This window comes from Lipomyces arxii (genome assembly GCF_038497795.1).
Source record: "Lipomyces arxii strain Phaff 12-163 unplaced genomic scaffold V1512scaffold_5, whole genome shotgun sequence".
Classification (NCBI taxonomy): Eukaryota; Fungi; Ascomycota; class Lipomycetes; order Lipomycetales; family Lipomycetaceae; genus Lipomyces; species Lipomyces arxii.
Window position 1 is genome coordinate 616,876 of NW_027117704.1, and position 19,224 is coordinate 636,099.

Below are 19,224 nucleotides of genomic sequence, written 5' to 3' on the forward strand. Positions count from 1 at the left end.
GAGCTGGCGAAAACCTTCTTACCCACACTGAATACGTAAGCTAAGGGAAAGTTCGTACGCCCAAAAGAACAGGATATGTAAGACTATTTTAATTTAGCGATTGAGAACAAATAAAATGGAAGTCGCAGAGGTGGATTAGTTGAAAGTATAAATGTGTTCCCCTGGATCCAAATCTTTCAAGGTCTCTTATCAAAATTATATGCCAAAAATAAAAATAAGCACGTTAAGCGAAACGAAGCTTATAACTATAGATAAAAATGAAACAAGTGGAACATCCTGCAGACTTTGAAAGGGAACTAGAGTACAATTTAGTAAGGGGGCGGGTCCAAATTGAGACGAAACGGATTTTTAAAAATAGAACTTTATTATGGGCAAAACAAAAGAACGTACAGCAAGCTATTTCCGTATCTAACCGGTCAGACATGGTATGAAGGGTAATTAATGCGGGCCTTCTTGAAGGAGACAGGATATGAAAGTGGCAGGACGTTAGAGAGAGAGATGATGATTGAGTACTTTTAAAGAGTCGTTGAATGTTATAAAAATAAAAACTCAGTCGTTGTTGGTATGAAATAGAAGTTGAACCAGGGGCGAGAAATAAAAACAGAAGGCAAAAAAAGAAACAGAAAAAGCTCGGGCCAGCAAAAGGCCGTGCGGGTTGGATGCCTCGTGGCTTCTTCAGTGCATGTACAGAAATGATTGAAGAAGGTACACTATCTGGTACAAGGATAGAATAGGCTGATCTATCATTTGTAACTTTAAAGTCAAAAGTAAGACAGACAAAAGCTGCTCATATTCAGAACGAAATGACAGGATTGACTGATAACAGATGAATAATAATTATAATAAATACGAGAAGAGGAGAACAAAAACAGTTGTTGATGCAGTTATTTGTTCGTTACCGCATATATGTTGGCCCCAAGAGACCGTCGTCGACTATAGTAAAGCCCAGCTAATCGGTGAAAGAACAAGACCATATCTATAATTAGGCTCACCTTTCGACCGTTTGCGAACCTTTGAACTAGTTACTAGCTTTTAGCGACCAGCCCTCTTCGACATTGTTTACGAGACAAGCACAGTCATCCGATAATTACTATCTAGTCTAGTCATATAGTGCAGTATACATATAGTTATATAAAATAAGTTACGGCAAGTTTAGCATTCCGATCATAGAACTTTTAAAGATCTGCAATCGAAAGAAGCTAAAAGGTAGTAACGAACAGCTACAAATTTTAAAGTTCAAGTATGCGGCATGTCCGTAACTTTGTTTTTTTTTTGCTTTGCACCAGCGTCGTACCGTTTCGTGTGTTTGCACTTTAGATGTGCGCAGTTAAAAAAGGCAGGCAGATCTCTTCTACCTACTGCAACCGGCAACGTCCGTCAGAATGTATCAAAAGATTGCATATCGTCGCAGATCATCACGACAGTACAACTCTAAGTGCGATAGAATCGTCGTGATGCATCGTACGATTTTGTCGTGTCGTGCCGTACAAGATTTATGCGGAAAAGCCGGTTGAGGCAAAGGTCAGCGCGTCACAGGTCTGAACTGTTTCTTTTTTTCATGATTTAACCCCAGTAATCTGGTTTTGCTGTGTATCTATCAAAGCTTCGATATCTAGATAGTGTACCGTAACTAGTTTTGCAAATGCACGGGTCCGAAAATAAAGCTGCTTTTCACGATATCGTGAAACATTTGAACAAAATTTCCAATGAATTTCGTCCTAAACATTCTGGTCATCAATCATCAAGATTGATGATGTAAAAATAAGTCGAGATAAGGTTTCTTGGCACTGTTCCCATAATTTTTCATAACCGTTTTTAGTTGACTAATTGTATCCGATATTTTAAATGCTGCACAGTGCCTGGCTTTACCATTTGTAAATTTGATTCCATCAGTAGAATGTCATCGTTATCGTGATTACAGTAAGTCTACCTGTTACATCCTTCCGCCGTCAAGGATATCTCTGCATAGAATTGAAACTACAACGAAACCCGAGATATCAAAGACGCAAATAAGATGCCAATTCACGTCCTTAGCTTTGGTGCTGTTTATTAATCTCAGACTTTCAAACATGAACCCGAGTCATTGTCAAATATCACAGACTGCCATTTATCGGTCAGAAGATATGCATCAGTCAGGACTGTCGTGAAGCAGGAGTAGGATTTTTAGTAGCACTAAATATCCAACTAAGAATCAGTTTACCAAAGACTATTCGAGACAATGAAGAGAGCAGTATTCTATGCTACATTTCGTTCATAAATACACATAAAAAGAAGCACTTAGATGCTTTGCATACCAAAGCCAGCTGCTACAAAAGCTAGGCAATGCTGTGCGACTCTTTTGAGGTGCAGAATCTTTTATTCACGATTGTGAACGGAAAGCTACTTAAGCCATGTCAAAGTCGCGCTGGATTGACCCAAAGAATATTCGTCTAAACCATTACGTTGGACGTTTAAGCTGCCAATCAATAATATTGCAGCGTTGTCGATCTACAGAGCTCATCGCAAAATCCCGGATTAGTTTCTGTGCTTCCGTAATATGTCAGAATACCTATCACTTAAAGTGTATTAATTGCAAACTATAATAGGTCTTTCAACAGGTTGAACTTTCACTGTATTCGAAGCCATTGTCATCGTCGTCTAGTTCGTGATAGAGTCAGAGCGCCGTTTCGTGAGAATCGTTGTCACTCTACACTTCTCGGTAATCAGAAAATCGGTTACATGAAACCCACCGGCTCCCACTTTATATGGCCTGCTTAATTAAAACGCAAAAACTGAAGTCAAGAAAACGAGCTAAATATATATATATATTGTAGCCAGTCCAGGTGTTCAAGTAGATGCGCATGAATTTTTAGCACCGTGGACATTTTAAAGTATGACTAGTGAAGTCAAACGTAAAAATAAGGTTTAGACTATGGCAGCCATTTTGTTCGTCTATGGTTAGAAGTATAGGTACCGGATTCCGAGCCAGCCAGCCATCGAGCGCGCGACAGATCTCCGTGGTACCACTATTTATGTGTACCAAGATTGGCAGGGGAGAATAACATTCAATATATTTTATACTACATAACTCTATTTATATACTTTTTCTCTTCACCTACTATGCCGCTACTTGACCTGATTACCTGATGAGACTTAGTCTCTGCAACCTTGAGCACTTTCCCGACTCCCATCAAAGTTCAAATAAAGCCTGTTCTCTCACCATTCATGATTCTGCTGTTCTATAATTCAATTACTTTGCTTTATCTCTATTGTATTCATTTATAGATCTGCTCAAGATTAGCGTATCCTCCTTCGTGACTCCGTGGTCCTATGTTACAATTACGGAAATAGCCAATCTAACGCGTTAGTCTCGCGCACAACAGTAGACCATGACAGATGCATCGCCTTCTCGTGAGCCTGAAGAACCTCCAGGCCCAATCGATTCGCCATCGTTGTCTTCCGCCAATACACCGGTAATTTCTTCGCCCCATCAATTGCCTTCGTTTCCTGCCATTGCTCGAGTTGTGGCACCATCAACATCTCAATTTGATCCTGTATCACACAGGTCTCCACAACTACAGGCTCAAGTTCAAGGTGGGAGAGCTCTGGATATCTATGCATTGGCTAGCATGCCAGTGGCACAACCGCCTTTGGCTACTTCGTCCTATCGAAGTCTACAACATTATCCATATGGATCCGCACCAACAGAGTAAGTCCGCTATTTTAATTGCTTGATTAAATGTTTTTGACTAGTTAAAGTGGGTTGACACCTCGAATGTCATTACCTCCATTGTCGTCATTTGACGGACATCCTTCGCAACAACATTCGCGACAGGTCCTGTCTAGTTTATTGGCCGAAGACGTTTATAACGGCCAATTTGCTCAATCTCTGGCAACATTACCGCCACTACAATCAAGGCAGTATTCATCTCCAACCGAACAGCAGGAAGTGCCATATGTTGGAACGGCTCACAGTCACCGACCAGATTCGCAAAGTAATTCATCTCTTGCCACCACACCACTGCCAAACTTGCCGTCGCAACTGTCATCAAATCAGTATGAGCAGCGACATAGGGCACATTTGTCACGGTCCGCAAGTGAGTCGTCGGCCGTTATACCGTCATCTGCTGGTATTGCTCGCCGACCGAAGCCGAATGTTATTTCAGCATGTTCTAATTGTAAGAAAGCCCATTTGGCTTGTGATGGTAAGTCTAATTTTTATTTACTTATGACTAGTCATGGTTTTTTACTGTAAAAGTTTTTCTTGGTTCTGTTTCATTGGATTTCTGTTTTGAGATAATACTGCTACATCTGATAAACCTGACATTTAATTTCTGTTTTTTTTGGCTGGGGGAGCATCAATTAGGGTTTACTGTAAGTGACTAGCGTCGTGAACAGATGTGGCACATAAACTTTATTTGCGAATATCAAAGTGGCAGCATTGAATTTGTGAGATATCGATTTTGTCATTCGATCGATTTCGAATGACTTCTAAAAATAATACTAACTTGCAATTGCAAATCGTGGTTTTTCTTTGCTTACCTGAAAACATATATTAGTCAGAGCGCAAGTTGCCGCTCGTAAACGAGGTCATTTTTTTCAAAGAAAAATGCAACAGGATAGGACTAGGGTTGTGAGGCTTTTGAAATGCCATACTAAACCAACCATAGACAGCTCACTGAAGACTTTTGTGTACTATATGCTGCCCAATATGCATTTAAAAAGTTGTAACATGCTTTTTGTGCTGAAAATAGACGAAACGGGTGCGATAGTGATTTAGCCTGACATGGATTTTGAACGAACCAACGAACGGCTGGAGCTGAGTTTATTTTTAGTTTGCTTGAAAAACAAAAAATGATTCTGACGCTAGCAATACGTGTTGTGTACATGGTCAGAGCGCGCTCAGCACAGACTTTTAAAACGGATCCGGCACGATACCTTCCGAGGTGCTGGCTGATACGATAAGACAAAAATGATCTCTTAGTGTCAGAACAGGCAGGCCTAATAGGCTGAGGGAATAGCATTACTTGTCAAAGAATTCTCTACTTAGCGGTATATGATGAGTTCAATTTAACCTTGATTATCCGGTAGTGTGAGGACCATGTCAGGCCGGATAATGCAGGCTCGAGTGGATACATAGTCATTCACGGCTGTAAGGCCACGGCTGTGAAATTGAGTGGAAACAAAAGTATTTTCCGTTGAGTGAAGTGATGATCCAAGATTAAAAATAGGCGTATATTGTCAAAGAAAGCCGCATCCTTGTCTACGAGACAGATCTACGTCGAAATGCACCAAAAGAATTTGTACCTTTTGTGCGATGAAACAACTTCAAGTGGCTATTGGCTATTGGCAATTGCCGACTAACGTAACAGTATATACATAGTTCGGTACTTGCCGGTACGTTGCATTTAGAGCTTGAGGGTTAATTGGTGTTTTCGGTTTTAAGCTCTAGACATGTTAAACCTTATTCTGACGGAGTTTCAGACTGAAATGCCGGAAACCGAATTCAGGGGTACAAAAATGAACCAAGACGGATTGTTTGCTTGAGATCAGGGTTTTGGCAGGACCAGTCGCTGCTGACTATATAATATGATAGTCACACAAAATCGCCGATTAATATGTGCATATAGTAATGGATAGTTACTGTATCTGTCAGTACTTTGGTCATTCTAATGACTCCTGAGGAAGTTTGAATTGTAAACCCCGAGACATTTTAATTCGTCTGCGTAGAAGAAGCTATCCTTCCTATTTCGATCGTGTATCTTCAACTCAAACTACTTTAGTTACACTTTTTCGGCCCGCGTATATAGAATCTTATGCGGCAGAGATCTTGATGGCAGAGGCACATGTTGGTGACTGCTCAATCCGGATGATGAATGGCTCCACTGAACTCCACACATGCCCATATTCCATTGATTTGTCTGACACGGATGCTTCGGGCAAACGGCGGAGAGACGTTCTATATTTATTTTGGATCTTTGGTGGCGATGTGCCCAAATATTTCTTTTGTAAAATTAAACTATTATCTCGGCCGCTTAAACTCAGAGCAGTTTAACGTACTTCTAGTGTACTGAGTGAACTCTGCGACTCTCGCATACTCACGCGTACTCTCGCGAACCGTGGTCTCCATACTCCTCTACTTCTCCGGTTCAACACTGTACACTTTCTACAAACTTGGGCCCTATACTTTTGTCCTGATTCCAATAAATCTTTTTGGTCTTTACGTACATAGACTAAATTGCACTAATGGCGAAAACAAGTTAAATTTATTCCAATCCACTTTCGCATCGACGAGCTCGACGTGGCTACATATGTCTCCATATTGGTCCATTCAGACTAAGCTGCATATTCACAGTCAGTTCTCGATCCACATACCAGATCCAGACGGCTATTAAAGCAAAAAAAAAATACATCTTGATTTAAGAGACCTGGATCTCACATAACAACACACGCACCTGGCGCTGCACCCATAGGAGGATACGGGCTGTCGGCAGGCTTCTCACATGTACACCTATAGATACAGTCAAATTTGCTCGATTTCTAATGAACAACATCAAAGTTTAATCACCATTCAGATTTTGGAACGTTGTCAAGGACTGACGGAATATGTAAACCACATCCAAACCATGTTTTTCCAGCTAGATTATTGCTTCAGCAAAATATCTAATACTATAACAACTCAAATAAATTACATACAGCAAGTGTTACAAGTTGAAGGTTTGCACATTTTTGAATCGAGAGAGGTGTTTGAAGTTACGAGCGTTCTGTCATCAGTTTCGATATGATTGCGTAACCGACACAATACCCATACCTTTACGTAATCATATCAACCCTAAACTACTCTTCACGATTCAAACCCAGATTTTTATGAATCCATTCAACTTACAATAGACCCAAAACAAATGCGACTAAACTATGGTAAACACAATCCATATGATACAAGCAAACACCTAAAGTCACAAAACAAAACGCGTAAATCAGCAAAAAAAAACGCCGATCTGACCCGCAGAGCCACCACCAATGTACAGATTTCCTCACAAATTAATCTTATTATTAAATGAACCAATCCCTTTGAAGTATTTTAAAACAAGCAGTCGAATTTTATTGCTTGATTCCGAGAATATCGACAGCGCCTTTCAACCACGGAGATTCGGCAATCTGGTTCACGCTAATCCGCGAATCTTTGCGGCGCAAGCACCGCTCGACAATCTGCTGTGCTCCAGTCCACAAATTGATGTCTGCGATAGTTTCATCTTCGTCGCTTGAATCAAGATCGTGGTCGTAGCTGTAAACATCGTCTTCGTTCTCAGTTCGCCGCCGAAACCGAACCCAGCACCACTCGATCCTTGCAATTCGGTGTTTCACCCTATTACGCGCGCTACCCGACTTGCGAGATGCTGATCCTGGTAACGGTGGTGGTGAGTCAAATGGGAAGCGGCCCTCCATCAAAGCGTACAGCAGAACTCCGAGCGCCCAAGCGTCGGTCTGCCGCCCGTCGTAAGACTGCCCCATAATAAGCTCTGGTGGCGCATAATCCTCTGAACCACACCTTGTCGTTAAGAGTGGGTTTGAGGGATCAATCTGCCGCGACAATCCAAAATCTGTTAAACATGTCAATGGCCTAGATTCGTGCACCGCTGACTCAACTGCACTCTGATCAACAACTAATAAAACGTTCTCCAATTTTATGTCACGATGGACAATATTGTTTCGATGCAAATAGCCCACCGCTGAGACAACCTCCGCAAATAGTCTACGTACAACGTGCGGCTGCAATAAGTCAAGGCGAGAAGTAGAAGTTGCCAAATCAAACAAATCTCCTCCATGGCAATACGGAAGAACAATCAACGCACGGGTCGGTTCAAGATTAAACGCGATTAAGTGAATCAGACACGCATGATTCAGATTCTACTGCATTAGCGATTATTTCAACTCAAAAGATCAAAACTTACCTTTAATATGTCAACCTCACGTTTCAGTCCGCTTTCTATACGCTCGCGACTAGCCCCTCCTGCGCTTGTAATTTCGACAATCTTCACCGCAACCAACTCCTTAGATTCACCGTACCTAATCTCATTATCCGGACTAGCGATCAACCTGGCCAAAACTACCCGAGAAAAAGTGCCTTTCCCCAATAAGCGTACTTCTCGCCAACGCAATTTTGGTAAGGCAGGGTCCTCATAAGCTTCAAAAACCTCACTGGCAGAATCTACATCCTCTGACAGTGATTTTTCCCGTTGCATATCATCTTTGACCGGCTCAATTAAACCTGTCTTTAAATGTAAATCTGGCTTAGTAATTTTCAACATTGATTGAGCCGGTAGCGGTGCATCTGCTGTATGTAAAGAAGTAATTCCAAGCCCAAGATCATCGGCAGCAGGAATTGGCGGAGCAGGCAGTAATTCGCCATACGGTTTGCGTACCTTTGGTACACTAATCACAGGCTTGTCTTCAAATACAACGGAATACTCTCCCAGCAAAGAAGCTGAAGTGATTCGTGCTCCAACACGAGGATGAATCGACCCTGACGGCGGCGATCGCCCTGTGTAAGTGTGATTAAACAGCGGCGATGTTGAGGTTACTATTGGCGAAGGAAGTGGTGTCAGATCACGATATACTGTTCCCGAGGACGGCGAATCCAATGAAAAAGAGCCAGATCTAGTCGACCTAGTCGAGAATGCAGACGCAATTGAAGCAGACCTCGTTAACTGGCGTGTATTCTGTGGTTGATTTTGTTGTAAAAACAGACTATAGTCATCAGGATCCGTTTTACTCAATTTCGTGTCTTGTTGAGCCTGCTGATTCTGTTCTTCATTGTCTGTTGGCGAAGTTGTGTTGTCAGGGTTGCTGAGCATTGTTGTCTGTACGGACAAAGCAGGCTGGCTCTGACGGCGCTCAGGCGACCTCGTCTGAGGAGACGTCTGATATATAGGCGACAGAACCATTCCTGTATCGCAAACCCAGAATACTGCGTCAAATCTTCTCAAATATGTCCTGATTCTGAATATGTGAGTAAACGTTTGAAATGAATTGTCCGATGGTGAGGTCAAAGGCAGACGAGCCCTAACCCCCGACGGATTTGGCCTAATCCGTGTACTCGTGCGCTTTGTCAAAGGCCTAACGAAATTCTATATTTACATTTTGCCTGATTTAACCTAGTCTATATGCAAATATGCTAAAATGAGCTTCTATATCCTCAGCAGACGCACACTTGCCTCAAGCTTCAAAGTCATCGTCGGTATACACTTCAACTTCTTCCATGAATCGTACCCGCATTATTTCAAACACAAACAGACCTATACTGGTGGAAGGCACAGTCACTATAACTGACCGCCCTAACCCGCGATAAAGCCAGGACAACCATGAATGACGAGACAGTGTCTTCTGCGATTTGATCTGATGAAAGGTGCGTCTGTAAGCTTCGATGTAATCTTCTCTAAAATGGCGTGAGCCTGCAAAATCCATTGCTTCAAGGATTGTAAGTTGCACGGCTTGTATCCGTGTTAATGGATGCTGTACAATTTGGAGCGCAACTGAGGCGGCCGCGCCGGCACCAAGAATAGAGGCAGGATATAGCGCAGCAGATGGCTTCTCTCTAATGGATGCGTGTTTATCTGGATTACTGTCCCTGTCGACATACTTAGGTAAAGGTGCTCCGTATTCGGTCACCAATCTTTTGTAGCTCCACTGTTTGACGGCTTCAAACGTTGAAAAAAAGACAGCAAATCCTGTGGCTTCTTTAGCAAATGACAGACTGTAACCAGCGAAGACTCCTCGCAATCCTATAGACCCCAGTTTCTCCCAACCATATCGCCACAAAGACTTGTGAGTTTGATCAGAATCACGTAAAGAATCCTCTAGCAATTCGCTGACGGAAAACCTAGTAAAAATGGCGTCGATAGGTGCAGCAGCGAGAGACTGAGCTCCGCCTGCAATGAATCCGGCCGCCATTGTTTGCCGCCATGTCAGCACTTCGTTTGCAGGTCCAAAAAACGAGTCGCTATCGTTATTTGAAAATAAAGGAAGAGCAGTCAAATATGTAGTGTATAGAATTATCCCGACCACACTATTTGCAAGAAGTGGTGGTAGAACTAAACACTTAGCTAGTAGCTCGCGACTATGGCAAATTTCAAACTAACCTTGATCATATATAAATCGCCATCCGTGCTTTTTTACTGCATGCGTAAGTAATGCCATGCTGCTATGTGTACGGAATCGCCAGGGCATGTTCGAACCGATTGCAGGATTGATCGCTCTAGGCACAAGCAGATAGTCTACCCTCGTGGGTCTGAACAACTTCACTGGCACTCGGACATAAAACGCAAGCATCTGAGATAGAAGTGCACGAGTTCCAGCAGTCGCGGTACCTACATACTGAGTTGACTTGGAGTTTCGTTGCTTCTTTGTTGATCCCGAACCAGGCGTCGAAGCTATTGCAAACGAGGACAGATCTGTAGTGCGTCCTGACATTGATGCATTACGATATACGTAATCTAAACGTTACACTTCTCTGATGATGCTGTTTAAGTCTGAGATGATGGGAGTGGAACTGATGACAAGATTCCTCTTCCGCTCCCGAAACTTTGCAGTTCTAAGCTTCTGTCAAAAGCCACGTGCAATCGAAGTCTCCACATTCACGGAAAGACTGCCATTTTACGTATACACCTCGTCAAGAGACTAGTGAAATCACTTTAGTAATGTGTTGTTCCCAATCAATATGTGACAATAGACAATTACAATAAATCGATGTACAAACAAAACCAGATCAAACCATCACGCCTAATAATCCGATGGTATGCAAAGCAACAAAACTTTATGCAAAACGTGAACTAAATGAAACAAATATGGTGACGCAGAAGAAATCATTGCTTCTCCATATCGTGCTCTATAATCTTCTTGTCACTGTCTATACTCCCGATGACATCGACTACATCTTCAGATCCTCTTGCAACTTCGGAAGACGATGTTGTAGATGAACCTTGCGCATTTCCCTTTTCCCGCGCCAACCGTATGTTTTCTTCCTCTTTTTCTGCGTCTATTTCATCCTGCACCCATCGTCTAAAGAAAGGAACAGAGCTAGAAGAAAAAGTCAACTGTTCGATTTGATACAAGATCATAGGAATTTGAAGCATTTGTCGAACTTGATCTGTCACACCAGCATGATTGGCATAAAGCGCGTTAATCAGAGGAACGCCAAGCGCAGGAGTCTTTGCCGGAACAACGTAGCAGATGGCGATAGTATCACGCTTGTTGAAACGGAAAAAACCAACAATAGCGTCCAGATACTTATTTTTAAATCGCAGCTTGTGAGATCCTCTTGTAATAAGCAGAGTTGAGACAAGGAATAGCCAGTATAAGCCCATATTCATCATAAGCACAAGTGCGGTAGTTCGCGGTGTAGTTGAGGAGAATGCACCTGTATAAAAGCACGACGAAAAAGTACTCCACATGATGAGAATAAGAAATACACTTGCAAACTTATTAATTTTGAACTTATCCACCAGCCACTTGATCTGTTTGGCGAAAAACTGATGAAGTATTTGACCAACAGCCAACGGGACAAACACTGTCAAGCCAAGCTGTTTGAACACAGATCTATAAAGGGTACTGTAACTATTACCACCGCCACTTGGTGTTAATTCACCCCATGCTGGTGAAGACGACATGTACATTGAAATTAGAGCTGGTGATAATACGGGAGCCAACAAATTTGCTTTAAGTGATTTGTTAGCTATGTTAGTTATTCACTTAACAAAACAAGCTTACCTATAGTGACTTCAATGAGTGTAGCCGCGTGGTTGCCATTAGCGGACCGAGTGAAGACAACATTGGAACCGATAGTTGTAGGCGTGCAACCCAGTAGAATAAACCCACCAAGAACAGGCATGTTGAGATGGCTGTCATGTGCTGCAACAGCGGCTGTTGTAAGACCAAACCATATGGCACTGGTGTACATATACGACATGATCTGTGCTACTAGATGTATTCGAAACAGAGCAGCGGTTCTAATAAGAGTTTTGGTATCCATAGTTAAACCAGAGATAAAAAAAATTAATGCTGGACAGACGTAGATGACTGAATACTGAGCTGCCACCCAGCCACCTTTGCGACCAAGATTCGGTACAAGGTACGCAATGAGGATAGCAATACCAAGGCATATGAGAAACCACTGGTCTAATAAGAAGGAACAAACATCTTTGAAAGTGAGACTCTTTATTTTCTGCTTACTTTGTGAGACAAATGTTTTGAGATGCATATTTAAATATTTTTGAAGTTCTCGAAAAATACTGTGCGTGAGACGATGATGTAGTTGGAATGGAACCGAAGCTTAGTCGTGCACTCATGAACAGAAACCATACAATATCAGTACTGTATAACTTCTAGCCCAAACAATGTTATAACAAGAAACTGGCAAACAAAAGAAATAATATAAATAACTGCGGTAGTCACTATGATTGCCGACTGAGGCGCGGGGGGCGAAGAATAAAATCTAGGAATACAGTTTCTTGCGCCGAAATAGTGCACGCCGGATACCCGCTGTAGATAGTCTACGTATATTCTCCGCGTCAGGCACAACTAATGTATTCTTTCTCCACACCACTTCTAACTTTCAGTCGTATCGAGCAGCAATAGTTTCTCCACTCATTAATAGAAAAGAATTTTTTTAAATAGAGATAGTTAAATTCACGCTCTATTTTTTCAAAAATTGTATCGGACACAATCCAGGGCAGCATGACAAGAAGTCTCGAGACACTTGCGATTTTCGTTTAAAGTTTCAGGGGTAATTTAACAAATTATCAGGGTTTTGTGTCATTATTGTTTCTAGCTGTTTAAAGTTGTCTCTTAAACTTAAAGTGACTCGGCATCATTCTACCATAAAGCGGACGCTCTAAACAGACACTTTCGGCATGTCAAATAAGCCAAAAAAAAGTTTTATCTAAACTATAGTTAAATATCAATAAATTGGGGTTTTTTTTTAAGTTTAATGGCGTAAATATTGATGGAGCAGCTTAACAACAGAACAAACTTACAATGCTTGACGTTTGCAATATATCAGTAACAATTTTACACAGTTAAAGCCATAATAAACAAAAATAGGACCCAAGCCACCTCCATCGCCGAAGTTTTCGTCGATCTTGCTTTTTACTCTCGCCGCTCAACTCACCCAGTTTTGCTAACAATACTCTCAAACAACTTTTTTTCTTGCCAAAAGCACAGCTTACTCAACAAAAATTATGACAGTTCAGGCGGCGTCGAACTATTCTCAAGAACCTCCACCGGCAGACAACGACCGTGAACAATCTGGCAACGAAATTTCTGATGACCGTAAATTGGATCAGTCTATTAATCGCGAACTGAGCCCTGGTCAAGCTCCAGCTGTTCAACAACAAAAACAACAACAACCAAACGCAATACATTCCACTTTAGGATCAGCTTCGCCAGATCGCTCGTCATCGCCAACTGTTCTACAAAGTTCTGCTCCCCCAAATACGACTCAATCAGGCAATAATGGTCCCGTTGCTCCAACCCCAGTTGGCAATTCTGGACAACTGAATCGCCCGTTTTATACTCGCAATCGCAGAGAACGGCCTTGTGATGGCTGTCGTCGGCGTAAAACAAGATGCTTACGACCTGAAGGTGCTACTGTTTGTACTATGTGCGTGTCTCATGAAGAGGTCTGTACTTTTGTGCTTGAACCTCCGACACGACGGCGCCAAACTATACCAACTAATATCACCGCACAACCTGCTTCACTTTCATACACTGCTTTAATGTCGGGACAATCACATATTCCTCCCCAGATTGCACCGAATCACGTTCAAGGTAATCGACCACAACAATTGCATCCTGTTCAGTACCCGCAAGAGTACTTTTCAAGAAAGGAAGATCCTTCGTTAGTGCAGCGCGCTAATAAACGCGCCCGCACTGTTAAGTCATTTTCGGAATCTGAAACTATTGATGAACGTAAGGTCACGCAGATATTGATATTCCATTGCAAGATTTTAACACGTTTTAGCTGCTGGATCAGACATCATGGATCCGATATCAAACGCAAGCTCGCTTGGCATGAATGATACCTCATATTCTGAATTGGTCGGGCCGAACTTGCTTGATCATGAATATCAGTTTGTCCATCGTTTGACTTTAGCTGTCGGAGAGCGCCTGGCAATTTCAAAGATGAACTACATTCGACCAGTTTCTGATGACGCCATTTTCTTGATGACTGTTGACAGCGAAATTGAACAAGATCATAAAGTGGTAGATGAGATTGAGCGAATAGTTGAACCTTACGGTCAACAGCTTGTTAATCTTTACTTCCGCATTGTCCATCCATCATATCCTATCATTCATAAAGTATTTTTATGTTTCAAATATGTTAAAAGCTATACTAACGACGATCTAGACTTATTTCTTATCACAGTACAAAACATCACAGAAGCAAATTTCTCCGCCACTACTAGCTGCTGTTTACTCTCTTGCATTAAACTGGTGGACTTACGATCACGAACTGTCACATTATGAAGCACCTCCCGATTCAGTAGAACTTGATCGTATTGCATTTACCGCTATTCAGCAGCATTTACATCGTGCACGGTTGTCTACTGTCCAGGCTGGCCTGCTTTTACTTCAACGTAAACCGGAGTCGATCGGTGGAGGCATTAAGCTTGCCAGAACTCAAATCTCGGCATTTACTGGCCAGCTCGTTGGTGTTGCACAAGCTTTGGGATTGCATCTCGATTGCAGCAGATGGCGGATTCCATCATGGGAAATTCCTCTGCGCAGGCGTGTGGCTTGGGCACTGTATGTCCAGGATCGTTGGGTTGCACTCTGCCACGGACGACCATCGTATATTGACGAAAAAAACTGGGTTGTGCCGATGCTTGATTTGGATGATTTCTGTCTTGAGCTATCATCTTCTAATACTACTGGCGATGGCCACGGCGCTGAATTACTAATCGAACTCTCGCGCCTGACCGCTATTCTTTCAGAGATTCTACAAACATTCTTCTTTGCAGAATATACAAAGTACAAGCAAGAAATACGAGACCCGTTTGTAGTATTTGAGCTTGCAAAGCCGTTGCAGTTGAAGCTGAGGCAGTGGTATACCGGTCTTTCTGACTGCCTTCACATGAAGCCGGCTTCAATTGTCAACAAACGGCTTTGTACCACTGGATACTTGCATTTGGCTTACTATACAGTTGAGATTACACTGCATCGTGCTATTTTACGCACATTAGAGAGCTGTAGCGACAGTGTAGTAGTATTACAGTTTCGGACTGCCGCAAATGACAGGGCTAGTGCAGCAGTGAATTTTGTGAGATCCTTGACTGCGGAGTACTTAGAGGCGTTCTGGATACACTCGTCGCGAGACTGTTTGGTCGAGATTGGACAATTCCTTTCATTGTTGGAAGTGACTTCCGCTTCCGCAGATGAGGCAAAAATTTATGTTGAATACAAGGAAGGATTTCAGTGGCATCTCCGAGTTCACTCGCGGGCCGCATGGATGTTTGAATATGCTCTTCTGCGACTGGAGAGAATCGTGTGGTCAACGTTTGCCGCCGTGCCAACTGCTGCAGCTACTGCACAATTAATACAGTCTCAGTCACATCAACAAGGTCCACAAATGTACCTTACCACGTCGCAACAGCAACAACAGCAGCCACCAAATATGCCTCAACAGCAACCACAGCAGCAACCACAGCAGCAACCAAATATGCCTCAACAGCAACAACAACAGCAACAGCAACAGCAACAGCAACAGCAACAGCAACAGCAACAGCAACAGCAACAGCAACAGCAACAGCAACAGCAACAGCAACAGCAACAACCACAATCTGTTGAAGCACATCAGCAGCCTCATCAGCAAGAAATGTACATACCCCTGCACCAGCTCACGCAACAACAAGCTCAGGCATTGATGCCACAACGCCTTCAACTGAAGCGGGAGTCAACAGACATGCCTGTTCCACCTATTACTGGCGTGACTGACTTTTGGACTAGTCCTGCTAGCAGCGTCGAGACTGGCGATGGCTCGCTGCAGCAACAGCATGATCAGGGTCTGGCATATGACGATGTTGGCGGTATCCTGTTTGAAGGTGGTTTTGCCCCGATAAGTTCGATATAGACTTTGCATTCTTCTTTTCTTCATCAAACATTTTGTTCTTTTTTTGCTTGGGATTTCACACTAAATTGGTGTTCGATTTTAAACGGTTATATTTTTATTTTCACTTGGATTTTGTATTTTTACGGATTTGGAATTCTGATGATTTGTATTTTACTCAGCTTAATACTTAATGACACATTATCTGCCAACGTAATGCAAATAGCAATCAAGTACAACTAGTCATACACTGTGCCATGCATTTCCCAAGTGTCAAAATCTACTTTGTTTGGTCCTAGTTGTCTTTGCATATATCCCATAGTTATTCTATCTGCTACTGTTAAATATGCTACACCTAATGACATACTAACAAAGTATAATAATATTTGTAATTTTTGTCTTTTTAAGAAAGATATCAAGTAATTTGTAGCAATAATACTCAAGAAGTAATCAACTTGTAACATATAAATGCAATTGTGTAAAATCTTTCTAAATTAGATTCGATTGATCACTGCTTAATCCTACCGCTGGTCAACACTTCCACGGCGATGTTACATCTACCGCATAAGCAGTAACAAATCATTTAAGTTTTTTAGTAAAGCACTTCGTAAGTAGATTAGTACTGCAAATTGTGCCGAGCAAACACAAAAAAGGGAGTAATCTCAATTCTGTCCGCAACGTACTGAGTCAGCGTGCGTACGTACGTTAACGTTGGTCTCACGATGTGGATTTGAAGGCAATCAGACTTACATCAACTAATGCAGTAACGCTAAACATGGCTTTCAAAAGTCTGAAGTTTCAGCGTGTCGTTCCGCTAGCCTGATACTGTGGCGCCTACTTTAATCCAGGCTACGTGCTCAAACCCTTTCTCCTTCTTCCCCACAGAATAGCATTAAGTTTCTAAATTAGATTCAAATTAAATTATTTAATTATCAATTACTAATTTCTTGCAGAAAATGTCTAACCCAGCTTCTTATTCTCCAGCCTACTGTATCCGTACACTGATTTGCCCATCCATCACTGCCAGCTGACAATATACGTATCAAAACAACCTCGCAATTGAGTAAAATCTTGCAAAACTGTTGAGATAGTGTTTTTCTAGATACAAATCGACATACTAAATGTAAATTTGCTAATTGCAACTTGTCCAGTGCAGAATTGCTCTAGGGTTTAATTCTTCTGCCGTATGTATGATGAATTGCCTGGAAGGACATTGCATAATAGGGTTTACCCTCAAACGGCTTTTAGCAGAACAAAATCAATAAACTCAGCCATTTATTCTTTACGGTAAGAATACTGTAACGGTTGACATTTAAATTAACGGCAGGCAAAGCTTTATTTAAAGAAAATTGATATCAGAAGCTCTAGTATTATCTCGAGATATGCTAACTAGCACTTATTACGCTTCTATCGATGCTAATAAGTTGCGCATCTTCACAGTAATTTTTCAGTCGCTGTACTTGCATTGTATATGTAGTCTTGATTTACATACACCTTCCAACTCAATCTACCTCAAACAAAAATAATTCTTGTCAACATTAAAAAAAAACCCTGAACCCAAACAAGTAGCATATATTACAAATGAATGATCAATCACAGCGCATACGTATCACGGTTAAATTCAACCGGGTCCATTCCCGGTGGCGGATGACAGTACAGCAATTTTCCTTTGACATAATCCTTCAGCACCACTCTTGACGCTTTTGACTCATCCGGCCGGCCGCCGCGGCTGCTCCTGATAAATCCTCTCGCGATCGCGTACGCACCCAGGAACTCGTCCGCTGTTGGGACACCGGTTCCGCCATCAATCTCAGGCCGCACTTGAATCTTGATACCGTAGATTTTCTCGATGTTTTCTTTCGGAATTCGGTGGCACACCAGCGCTGCAGGACCGGTGTATTCACGCAACTGATCGATAGGCAAGACGCCGTTACACACCAGATCAGCCTGCGTTGACGCAAAGTTTGGAAATACCAGACCGGGACAATCACATAAGATGACTTTGTCGCTCAGGTGGATGGTTTGAAAATGCTTCGTTTTTCCTGGTGTAGCGGAAACAGAAACCTTCTTGGCACCCAACAGCGCGTTAATGGTAGATGACTTACCAACGTTGGGATATCCCACAAGACCGATATAAATCGAGCCATCCTCCGACGCGGCCGGTGGCGCTGTCCGCAAAAAAAGCTCTTCAAGCTCGCCGACCGAAAGTACGTGCATATCTTCTGCCGTCACCCCATCGTCAGCTTCGCTATCTAGTTCTTTGCTGACATCGTCGTCCATGTTCAAGTTTGCAAACTGGTCTTCAAAACCCGCGAGCGCGGCAGAGAAAAAGGCAAACGAAATGTTCTCGCTTTTGAGATACCGTGCCCATAACCTTCGCTGACGAACTGACAACATATCTGCCTTGTTTATAAGTAACAGGTTCCGCTTGTCTTGCCCTTGAATCTGAGCCAGCTCATGCACGTAAACTTCTAAATCTCTGGATCTGTAAAACAGTGGATTCCGCGCATCGCAAATTTGTACCACCACACACGATCGCTCGACGACACGCCACAACTGCCGCCAAACCTCAATATTCCGCTCAAACGGTGTCAAAATCAAACCCTGGCCTTCTTCCAGCTCCGCCAGCCCGCGGCGCCAGTCCAAAAACGATGCCTTCTCATCCTGCTCGAGCTCGCGCCTCGTGGTGCTCTCGTCCCACGCCGGCCGGCGCGGCACGGTCAACCGCTGTCGGTTCGACTGCTGTCGCTGTCTAGAAGCAAGCTCCTCCTCTTCCGTGAGCAGAAACTGATTCTGCTGATCCTGATGCAAGATCTTGATGTTCAGCTTTGTCGCTGTAAAATCGGTTCCCGCAAGTTCGGCGGTCGACAAAAACTCGTCCAAATCTCGCTCTTGAGTAACAGACTGCAGTTTCATCCAGGAAGGCTGCTGCTCAGACTTTTCTGACATTCCTTCCTGCCGCTGTTGGCGCTGTTTCTGCGCCCGCGAGTTTATAATCGCATGCCCAAGCCCACTCGCATGTCTAAACTGTTTCTGAACCTGTCTACTGTTAGCTCACAATATAGTAGCACTACAAAATACACTCACCATCTTTGTAGTACAGAATGTCAAAGAACTAATCAGGTGCTATGAGAGCAAGAAAT

The 19,224-nt window shown here is 42.6% G+C and overlaps 7 protein-coding genes across 7 annotated transcripts; 2 read left to right on the plus strand and 5 right to left on the minus strand.

Moving 5' to 3' along the window:
• The first annotated feature begins 3,108 nt into the window (after positions 1–3,108).
• V1512DRAFT_139605 (uncharacterized protein) lies at positions 3,109–4,434 on the plus strand. Its single transcript, XM_066912998.1, has 2 exons — positions 3,109–3,688; positions 3,739–4,434. Exons 1-2 carry the CDS (start codon positions 3,369–3,371, stop codon positions 4,232–4,234), a joined length of 816 nt encoding a protein of 271 aa, XP_066772280.1. The 5' UTR covers positions 3,109–3,368; the 3' UTR covers positions 4,235–4,434.
• A 1,548-nt stretch (positions 4,435–5,982) lies between these two features.
• Positions 5,983–6,719, minus strand: V1512DRAFT_261462 (uncharacterized protein). Its single transcript, XM_066916074.1, has 4 exons — positions 6,676–6,719; positions 6,548–6,617; positions 6,435–6,490; positions 5,983–6,320 (listed from the first exon to the last, which is right to left on the minus strand). Exons 1-4 carry the CDS (start codon positions 6,704–6,706, stop codon positions 6,316–6,318), a joined length of 162 nt encoding a protein of 53 aa, XP_066772281.1. The 5' UTR covers positions 6,707–6,719; the 3' UTR covers positions 5,983–6,315.
• A 361-nt stretch (positions 6,720–7,080) lies between these two features.
• Positions 7,081–8,222, minus strand: V1512DRAFT_205780 (kinase-like domain-containing protein; the record flags this gene model as incomplete). The annotated part of the gene is made up of 2 exons (XM_066913370.1): positions 7,081–7,887; positions 7,932–8,222. The coding sequence occupies 2 exons, from the start codon at positions 8,220–8,222 to the stop codon at positions 7,081–7,083; spliced, it is 1,098 nt and encodes a 365-aa protein (XP_066772282.1).
• An 837-nt stretch (positions 8,223–9,059) lies between these two features.
• Positions 9,060–10,645, minus strand: V1512DRAFT_139671 (mitochondrial carrier domain-containing protein). Its single transcript, XM_066912999.1, has 2 exons — positions 10,119–10,645; positions 9,060–10,070 (listed from the first exon to the last, which is right to left on the minus strand). Exons 1-2 carry the CDS (start codon positions 10,447–10,449, stop codon positions 9,196–9,198), a joined length of 1,206 nt encoding a protein of 401 aa, XP_066772283.1. The 5' UTR covers positions 10,450–10,645; the 3' UTR covers positions 9,060–9,195.
• Positions 10,630–12,390, minus strand: V1512DRAFT_139438 (SBF-like CPA transporter family-domain-containing protein). The gene is made up of 2 exons (XM_066912997.1): positions 11,746–12,390; positions 10,630–11,692 (listed from the first exon to the last, which is right to left on the minus strand). The coding sequence occupies exons 1-2, from the start codon at positions 12,233–12,235 to the stop codon at positions 10,842–10,844; spliced, it is 1,341 nt and encodes a 446-aa protein (XP_066772284.1). The 5' UTR covers positions 12,236–12,390; the 3' UTR covers positions 10,630–10,841.
• A 639-nt stretch (positions 12,391–13,029) lies between these two features.
• On the plus strand, positions 13,030–16,213 carry V1512DRAFT_140093 (fungal-specific transcription factor domain-containing protein). Its single transcript, XM_066913001.1, has 3 exons — positions 13,030–13,803; positions 13,997–14,334; positions 14,384–16,213. Exons 1-3 carry the CDS (start codon positions 13,215–13,217, stop codon positions 16,103–16,105), a joined length of 2,649 nt encoding a protein of 882 aa, XP_066772285.1. The 5' UTR covers positions 13,030–13,214; the 3' UTR covers positions 16,106–16,213.
• Positions 16,214–17,377: 1,164 nt separating this feature from the next.
• V1512DRAFT_223818 (P-loop containing nucleoside triphosphate hydrolase protein) lies at positions 17,378–19,217 on the minus strand. Its single transcript, XM_066913771.1, has 2 exons — positions 19,169–19,217; positions 17,378–19,120 (listed from the first exon to the last, which is right to left on the minus strand). The coding sequence occupies exons 1-2, from the start codon at positions 19,169–19,171 to the stop codon at positions 17,675–17,677; spliced, it is 1,449 nt and encodes a 482-aa protein (XP_066772286.1). The 5' UTR covers positions 19,172–19,217; the 3' UTR covers positions 17,378–17,674.
• Positions 19,218–19,224: the final 7 nt, after the last annotated feature.

Bases quoted from the DNA above. Each gene is read 5' to 3' on its own strand.
- V1512DRAFT_139605 (XM_066912998.1), top strand. From the start codon at position 3,369: ATGACAGATGCATCGCCTTCTCGTGAGCCTGAAGAACCTCCAGGCCCA. The intron at 3,689-3,738 runs GTAAGTCCGCTA...GACTAGTTAAAG, and splicing joins TATGGATCCGCACCAACAGA to TGGGTTGACACCTCGAATGT.
- V1512DRAFT_261462 (XM_066916074.1), bottom strand. From the start codon at position 6,706: ATGTGCAAACCTTCAACTTGTAACACTTGCT. The intron at 6,618-6,675 runs GTATGTAATTTA...GCAATAATCTAG, and splicing joins TTCAACTTGTAACACTTGCT to CTGGAAAAACATGGTTTGGA. The intron at 6,491-6,547 runs GTGATTAAACTT...CTGTATCTATAG, and splicing joins AACGTTCCAAAATCTGAATG to GTGTACATGTGAGAAGCCTG.
- V1512DRAFT_139671 (XM_066912999.1), bottom strand. From the start codon at position 10,449: ATGTCAGGACGCACTACAGATCTGTCCTCGTTTGCAATAGCTTCGACG. The intron at 10,071-10,118 runs GTTAGTTTGAAA...CTAAGTGTTTAG, and splicing joins GCGATTTATATATGATCAAG to TTCTACCACCACTTCTTGCA.
- V1512DRAFT_139438 (XM_066912997.1), bottom strand. From the start codon at position 12,235: ATGCATCTCAAAACATTTGTCTCACAAAGTAAGCAGAAAATAAAGAGT. The intron at 11,693-11,745 runs GTAAGCTTGTTT...AATCACTTAAAG, and splicing joins ACTCATTGAAGTCACTATAG to CAAATTTGTTGGCTCCCGTA.
- V1512DRAFT_140093 (XM_066913001.1), top strand. From the start codon at position 13,215: ATGACAGTTCAGGCGGCGTCGAACTATTCTCAAGAACCTCCACCGGCA. The intron at 13,804-13,996 runs GTAATCGACCAC...AACACGTTTTAG, and splicing joins TGCACCGAATCACGTTCAAG to CTGCTGGATCAGACATCATG. The intron at 14,335-14,383 runs GTATTTTTATGT...ACGACGATCTAG, and splicing joins CATATCCTATCATTCATAAA to ACTTATTTCTTATCACAGTA.